General features: G+C 33.7%; 1 protein-coding gene across 2 annotated transcripts; it reads left to right on the top strand.

The window, feature by feature from the left end:
• Positions 1-2448: 2448 nt before the first annotated feature.
• Positions 2449-7708, top strand: LOC133307661 (hydroxymethylglutaryl-CoA synthase-like). 2 transcript variants are annotated; one of them, XM_061508212.1, is made up of 13 exons: positions 2449-2468; positions 2698-2801; positions 3457-3563; positions 4255-4387; positions 4841-4984; positions 5174-5332; positions 5589-5662; positions 5746-5821; positions 6004-6059; positions 6146-6233; positions 6436-6576; positions 6678-6827; positions 7244-7708. In XM_061508212.1, exons 2-13 carry the CDS (start codon positions 2739-2741, stop codon positions 7454-7456), a joined length of 1404 nt encoding a protein of 467 aa, XP_061364196.1. In that variant the 5' UTR covers positions 2449-2468; positions 2698-2738; the 3' UTR covers positions 7457-7708. The 2 variants fall into 2 exon arrangements, with proteins under 2 accessions (XP_061364196.1, XP_061364195.1); XM_061508211.1 differs by lacking the exon at positions 2449-2468 and adding an exon at positions 2534-2559.
• The last annotated feature ends 849 nt before the right edge of the window (positions 7709-8557 follow it).

Here is an 8557-nt window from a genome sequence, read left to right on the forward strand (position 1 = left end):
GGGACGGGGCGGGGCGGAGCGAGCCTCCCTCCCATTCTGCCACCTCTACCCACATGCAATAGCGTAGGGACTAGGGGTGAAAGTGGGCTGGGCTGAGCCAAACTTTGCCTCGAAAAGTCCAAGTCTATGCCAAAATTTTCAATTTGGTCTGGCCCAAGCCTAGTAAGAGTCTAACTGTTAGCCTGATTTGTACGTTTAAAAAAAACAAATGGCCTGGCCTAACCTGTTAGCATATTAAATTTTAACTTCCAAGCTGAACCATGAATCAACTCCACAAAATACTCAAATTCTGTTGTTAAACCAAAAAATCACAATTTCAACGTCCAAACAGAATCATGAATCACAACAAAACTCATCACAATATGCATTTAAGTCACTTTTAAAAGCAAAATGCTCAAACTAAAAAACATATATTTCATGAGATTCAACAAACAAATCCATACTATGTAAATTAAAATAACTACATGAATCCAACAAATACATCATGATGTTTGTAGTAAGTATAACCTCTCCCAAAAATCTGATATGCTGAGATATTGGTTCCTCCTACATAAGAAATAAAGTTAAATTTATATTAAAATATAATCGAATATAATTCAGTTATAAATAATTGCAATTGATTAAATTTATATCTTTTATTTTTTCTTCAAGGCATACTTATTCTATTCTATTTTATTTAAAATAAATAGTACAGTATAGGTCGCCATGTAGGCTTATAGGCCAGATCTTGTGAAAGTGGGCCTACGATTTATTTATTAAACAAGTTTTTTCAAGATCCAAGCTCAACTTATTTTACGAAATATACTAGGTCAGATATGACCTGACGTAGGCCGAGCCTTAAGCCCCTATAGACTAACCAGGTCCAGTTTCACCCCTGGTAGGAACAACACAGGGCATTTTGGGCAGCTTTTAGGGGGTGTTTGGTTCAAGTTTTTGGAGAGGATTACTGGTAATCTTTCTTTGGTAAAAGTAATTACCACGTTTGGTAGAAGAAATAAATTACGATTCCCGGATATCCAAGGATTACCGGTAATTTGATTTATAAAGAAAAGTCACTATTCAGATTACCAAAAATAATATGGTAATTCGGAATACCAATCAGAATACCAAGTAAAGGGAAAGCACAACAATAAATTTTGAGACAAAAATACCCCAATACACATAAAAATCTAGACCCAATCTATCAATTACAAAAGTAAAAATAGTTTGGGGTTATTTTTGTAAAATAACCTCATATTCCAAGTCATATTTCGTTCTAAACCAAATATGGAATCAGTAATTTTTACCCAGTATTCCCGGTAATATTTTGGCGAACCAAACACATCTTTCGTAAGATTCCAAGTAAACTCAATTTCTACTGAATTCTCATTAATCATGATTCCCGCTCACCAAAAAATTTCTCTTGTACCAAACACACCCTTACGGGAATAACATGGCTGCTCTGCCTCTTCAACTATATAATTTCGTTTTGTAGAGACTAGAGATTCAAACTTTTTTTTGGCTCTACATTAATATATATTAATGGGTTTTCGTTTTATCCTTTAACATAACACAACAAATTTTTCTACACTCACAACATTTTGTGAGGTCCACATTTTTTAAAACAAAAAAATAAATAAAAAATTAAAGCACGCAAAAGGAATCTCTATAACATTACACAATCACTTTTCGTATAACATAACTCTTATAAAACCCTTAATATATCTCTATAAAATTTTACTAACGAGTATTTTATGATTATTATTTAAAAAGTTAATGAATATTAAAGGTCAAATGTTTAATATATTTGAAAAACAAGTTTTTACTTTTAAATTTTAATTCTATATCACGTACTTTAGAGGACGTAGAAAACTTTGACATTGTTTTCCAAAGTAAGACTAGAGAAAAAGAAAGAGAAAAAATTACAATGATCTTTAATTTTTTATTATTTTAATATATCAGTACATATTATTATAATTTAGTTTTTTTTTCGCCATATATACACACACATCAGAATTTATTCATATTGAATATTAATAGTTTTTAATATAATTATTGCAAAAGTTTATTAGTATTGTAATATATATGTTTCAATTATTATATAAAAATAAATTAAATTATGTTAAATAATTATTTATAAAATGCACAAAAAAATAAAAGTAAAATGAAACATATATCAAATTGAATACATTAGAATTAAAAACTTAAATTAGTTTTTGAAGTGAATGTCTCATATCATTGAATCCGAGACACCACATGTGGTAATAGCCTTTAGCATGTGGATGTAACTCCGTCAGTAACGGACACGGATGAATCTTGGTTCGTGCAGAATGGCAAGACATAGTAAATAAAGTGGAAAGCGAAGGCGAGATAGATAAAGGAAGGAGAAAACTTTGCATTTGTTTGCAAAGCTCACGAACTATGCATTTTCATTTTGGTACGTAATAAAAGAGAAATAAGGACCCCCCCGGAAACTTTGGTTTGGGTTGGTGAGTGCTTGCTTCTTCCTCCTATATATATATATATATATGTACACAAACATATACACACCCACACGCACACAGACACCAACACCTGCATGTAAGGCTCTCCACTCAATCCCCCCTCTTTTCTCTCTCTCTCTCTCTCTCTCTCTGTGTGTGTGTGTGTGTGTTTCTCTTTCTCTCTCTCTCTGCAACCTTCTAAAGATTCTCTTTCTTTCATTTGTGCATAACACAGCAAGAGAGTGCGTATTGGATATTTGGAACCGCTAAACTGAGATGGCAAAGAATGTTGGGATTCTCGCTATGGACATCTACTTCCCTCCCACCTGTGTTCAGCAGGTGAACACGCATCTCTCTCTATAACCACTTCCGTTTACTTGTTAATTCCATTTTTCTTTTCATGTTTGGAGAATCTGACGAATCAAACGGCGTTGACCATAAGAGAGTTTCTTTGTACTAATTGATGTTTTTTTGTTTTCCTTTTCTGAAACAAACGAGAAAACCGACCAAGAACCTGAGTGAAATTTCGTATTCGGTTTTTTTTTTTTTCGAAGATTCGGGAACAATACTGCTTCGGCGACAAGAACAATAAAAATGTTTAAGGATGTTTTAGCCAGGGAGATTTGCGATATTCTTTTATTATTTTTATTTCTTTTTTTTAATTCACAATTGAAAGGGACTGGGGCATAATCAAAGGCAGGGTTTCCAGTTTTCATATATTGTTCTGTGACATAACTCGGTTTTCTATGGGAAAATCATGAGATCCATCTTATGGCTTGTACGGTTCCTCCATTTAATGATTGGAGGAGGAAAGAGAATGCACAGAACATATTGACATATTGTTGGGCGATTATTATGGCTTGTGCGGTTTCGAGCTATATCCATGCCATTGTTTTGTTATCTCACTGATGAAATTGAAGTTACTTCAACCTTTTTCTTTTTCTTTTTTATTTGAAGTTATGTTTTCCGTTTCTTCACTTATGTGTTCATGCAGGAAGCAATGGAGACTCATGATGGTGCCAGTAAAGGGAAATATACTATTGGACTTGGACAAGATTGCATGGCGTTTTGTACAGAGTTAGAAGATGTCATCTCAATGAGGTTTGTTCTTTGGATATGATAGTCTCTGTTATCATAGTAGTGTAGGGGGAGCTTGACAAAACATATATAATATGAAGAGATGTTCAAGTCTTATTCTTTTCCTTTTATTTTTTCTTTTATTTTGTATAGGTAAATCTTGTATTATAGTAAAAATTATGTCATCTACGCAAAAAATTTCAATAACTCTAGAGGGTATCATAACTCAAAAGATCTATAAATGCTAAAGTAACTTTCACAACTTACAAGCTTTACATAATTGTTTGTGGGAATCCGTTACAGAAACATGTGAATCAGTGTTCTGGTAAATACCACCCATGATGAAGATTCAGCTCCTACCAAATGTTGTCATGAAGAATGGAACAGCTGAACTTATCTTGATTTTATCATGAACCATTTACAACCATGTGAAGGCGATGAGTTTGATGCATTATTCACAAAAAATAATTCAATTTCAGATTATTATTGTTATTTTAATCTTCTGGAGTCCTTTAGTCTTGATGTATTTTTTCACTCTAAACCGCTTGTATGACACTAGACATACCCTACTGAAGCCAGCTTGATATATATTATTATACTCTGCTTGCTTCTTTCAATGTTTTAATGTTCAATAAGACTTTGGTTCTGAAGATTTATCTTCAATCGATCATCTTTCCTAGATTCATCTCTTGAAGACTGACTCTTGCTGCTTCAGTTTGACAGTAGTTACTTCACTTCTGGAGAAGTATGGGATTGATCCTAAACAAATTGGTCGTCTGGAAGTAGGCAGTGAAACTGTGATAGACAAAAGCAAATCCATCAAGACATTCCTGATGCAAATCTTTGAGGTATCCTTTCAGTGTCAACCTACATGCATAGATGATTATCTTTGTTGTAGTAGACAGAATTTCTTCGCCATGTGAGAGTAGTTTAAAAAATCAACTGATTTAAATACCTAATTATTGATATGGAATAATTCAACTTAGTTTCAACTTTCAAGTATTTAATTTCGGATTGGAAGCTCTTTAGCAGTCAATCTTGGGTATATCAAACATAGAGCATAACTAAAGTGGTTCATAACTAGCTTGGCTCTTTTCATCTTGATTCTACACCCAGAACAGATACTAGGCACCTTCATCGTAATGGAATTTACGTAATGTTCTACTTTTTCAGATGCAAATATGTCTGTATTGTTAATAATCATATTATGTTGGTTCTGTTATACTAGGACTTTGTTGATCAAACTATCTATTTCTGTAGCTTTCTAATATAATATTCATTTATATGTCCGAAACAAGCAGAAATATGAAAATACTGATATCGAGGGTGTGGATTCAACTAATGCATGCTATGGAGGAACTGCTGCTTTGTTCAATTGTGTCAATTGGGTGGAGAGCAGCTCATGGGACGGACGCTATGGACTTGCTGTCTGCACTGACAGTGCTGTAAGATCATTTCCATATTTATGGCCTTTGGACTATATTCAGTAACAGTTAACATGTTTTGAACTCCATTTAAATGTGCAATTCTATAAACAATAAGTTATGAACTCGAAGATACATATCGTAGATTCCATTGTATAGTTTGGGTTTGTCTCAACTCAAGCATGTCTAATTCATGAGTTCCTTTCTCAGGTCTATGCTGAAGGACCTGCTCGGCCTACTGGTGGAGCTGCAGCTATTGCCATGCTAATTGGTCCAGATGCTCCCATTGCTTTTGAAAGCAAATTGAGGGGAAGTCACATGTCTCATGCCTATGATTTCTACAAGCCTAATCTTGCCAGTGAATATCCAGTAAGCTGTTCAGTTTCTTTACATTTCTGTGTCAGAGAACTTCTGACTATGGGATCATATGTTTCGAAAACTAGCTTCCATTTTTTCCTATTAATATCAGATCAAAGAAATCATTGCAACTTTCTTTTGGTTGGAGAAAGTGCTATGAGGGATAGCAATTACCTGTGTTCATTCTTCTTTCGAAATTTGACTCATAACCCACTGATAGCATTTAGGTTGCCAACTAAAATAAATCCATGTAATTTATGTTTTATAGGTTGTTGATGGGAAGCTTTCTCAAACTTGCTACCTTATGGCCCTTGATTCTTGCTATAAGCATTACAGTCACAAGTAAGCTTCTACTGTTAATATAGTTCTTATGAAATTTGGGGTATAAATATTAACCAAGTACTTTATCATATTGCTTTTTGCAGATATGAGAAACTTGAGGGAAAGCAATTTTCTATTTCTGATGCTGAATACTTTGTATTTCACTCACCTTATAACAAGGTAGTTTAGGCTATAAGGATCTCATTTAATATCCCAACTTCCTATGACACCTAAGAGTGCTTTATGTAAAATGTTTTTTCTGTATCTCATTCATGATTGTATTTACCTTAATTGATATCTACATATGTATTTCTTTAATATTTGTGTTTATATATCTCTGTAACACTTTTGAGTTACTGCAGCTTGTACAGAAAAGTTTTGCTCGTTTGGTGTTCAATGACTTCTTGAAGAATCCAAGGTTCTTTTCATTTTTCCGTCCTCTGGAAACTTGTTTAATTTTAATTGTTTCATGAATTGGTGTTTAAAAGTTGATTATGATTACAGTTTTGTGGATGAGGTTGCCAAAGAAAAGCTGGAACCTTTTGCAACATTATCTGTTGATGAGAGCTACCAAAGCCGGGATCTAGAAAAGGTCTGAGAGCAGAGCTCTGCCTATAGTTTGGGAAGTTAAAAAAATAAAATAAAATAGTCTCCTGTTTCTTTTAGTAACTCATTTCTTTTCCATTTTTCCTTTGGGTTGGAGAGAAAAGTTGTGATTTCGCATTTATGCAATTCTATTAGAAATCGACAATTTGAAACTTTTGCTGATGGTGTGCAGTGTTCTTGATTTTCAGGTATCCCAGCAAGTTGCAAAGCCTCAATATGATGCAAAGGTGCAACCAGCCACTTTGGTACCGAAACAAGTTGGCAACATGTACACTGCATCTCTATATGCAGCATTTATTTCGCTTATTCACGACAAACATAGCACATTGGTGAATGTTCTAAACGCTACCTCAGTCAAATATAAGCTTCTTCACAACAAAGGTTCATGCTTTCTGATAAAGATTTACAATTTACAATTTACAATTTTCAGGCAGGTAAGAGGGTGATACTGTTTTCGTATGGAAGTGGCCTAACTGCCACCATGTTTTCTTTGCAATTACGTGAGGGTCAACATCCATTTAGCTTGTCAAACATTGTTAAAGTGATGGATGTTGATGGAAAGTTGAAGTCAAGGCATGAGGTATTGAACTTTGAGAATCTTACAAAAATGGAAGTATTCCACATATGCTGTCAGATTTAAGTTTTACTTTGAACATAGCTGCATGCTCCAGGAATATATGAATGCATATTTATTTGGCCATAAAGGAAGCCTATGTTTTTCTTGATAAATTTCTAAGTGGATAGAGATACAAATTAGTAAGCCACTAGGATTGGTCTAGTGGTGAAAGGTTTGAGTAGTTTATATTAGGTTATGTGTTTAATTCCCACCATTGTATCCAAAAAAAGAAAGAGATACAAATTAGTTTTTGGAAAATTTCTTGTTTTATTTTTCTGCCTTCTAGTTGTGTACCTTAAGAAATTTTGAAGACTTGGAAAATTCCTTTTTGTGGGCTATACAATTGAATTGACTTCTGATGAGTACAATATTTTATGCAGTTTCCTCCAGAGAAGTTTGTTGAGACCATGAAGCTAATGGAACATAGGTATGGTGCCAAGGAGTTTGTGACAAGCAAGGACACTAGCCTTTTATCTCCAGGCACATTCTATCTCACTGAAGTTGACTCCATGTATAGGAGATTCTATGAAAAGAAAACTAGTGATAGCGGTTTGAGTCCAGCAGAAAACGGTTCAATTTCCAATGGTCACTAATGTTAACATCGACAACGTGTAATGCCTGGAAGGCTTGAAGTCAATTGTGCTTAGTATCGTTTAGAAGGCTGTTCTTCTTTGCTTTAGTTTTTGTAAGGGAAGACAAATGAATTCCGTGGTGGACAGGGTTGTACCTTCAAATATTTTACCATGTTGTTACTCTGAACTATAAATAATTCCACAGCATTTTTTTCCAGCAATTATACGTTTGCATATGATAGTAGAGTGAAAGGTTAGAACTTAGAAGTATCAATTTCAGTACGTGGTACAGTTACCATTAGCTACCATTAGCGAGGGTGTTTCCAGTTTACACTTACTTTTGAAGCAATAATTGATTAAATTTTTTAACTATTCATAGTTAGTCTGCGATTATTTTTCACTTTTTTTTATTTAATGAAACTACTATGCAATTATTATAAATTTTACATTATAATATTTATAAATAGGGATTAATATTTTTTTTATAACATGAAATAAAGTTATCTCTTATAAAATAAAAATAAAGTTATTTTGAAATTTGAGTAAAATAAATATAAGACATTTTAATAAAATTTATAATACAAGATTAAATTAAGTTTATTAAATATCTTTTTTTTTCTGAAACCATGAAATAATAATGTTTTGGAATTGTAAGAAATAAATTATTTCATGTACAACGGGAAAACCATTCCTTTATGAATATCTCAAAATCGCATATATGAATCCATAACCATAAAAAAAATTCCCATCAGTTGTGCTGTATTTTAGGATTGACAAAAACTAGTTTGCAACCCGTCCTAAATGAGTCGGGTTGGGTTGACTTAAATGAGTTGCCAACTCGATTCAACCTGACCCGATCCAACCCTAACTTAAACGAGCCAGTTCGCGGGTTGGTTTTTTTTTATTAATTTTTTTTATTAATTTAATTAATAATATCGTCACTTTCTTTCTTGTTTTTTTTTTTCCAAGTCCAACCCTAACGAGCTAAATTAGCTAATTTGCCCTTTTTGCCCAACCGAACGGCCGAACCCATCTCACTCCAGTCCACAAGCCGATAGCAGCTGCGAGCCTGCGACCATCACCATCCTCGGACAGCCCTTTGCATTTGAAGAACCCTGCTAC

The sequence above is a fragment of the Gastrolobium bilobum genome, unplaced genomic scaffold (genome assembly GCF_033153095.1).
Source record: "Gastrolobium bilobum isolate Gb01-03AN ecotype WA unplaced genomic scaffold, APGP_CSIRO_Gbil_v1 utg3850, whole genome shotgun sequence".
Classification (NCBI taxonomy): domain Eukaryota; kingdom Viridiplantae; phylum Streptophyta; class Magnoliopsida; order Fabales; family Fabaceae; genus Gastrolobium; species Gastrolobium bilobum.

Excerpts from the sequence above, each read along its gene's own strand:
- LOC133307661 (XM_061508212.1), top strand. The coding sequence starts at position 2,739 with ATGGCAAAGAATGTTGGGATTCTCGCTATGGACATCTACTTCCCTCCC. Across the intron at positions 6,234-6,435 it reads AAAGCCGGGATCTAGAAAAG|GTATCCCAGCAAGTTGCAAA; the intron begins GTCTGAGAGCAG and ends CTTGATTTTCAG. Across the intron at positions 6,828-7,243 it reads AGTTGAAGTCAAGGCATGAG|TTTCCTCCAGAGAAGTTTGT; the intron begins GTATTGAACTTT and ends TATTTTATGCAG.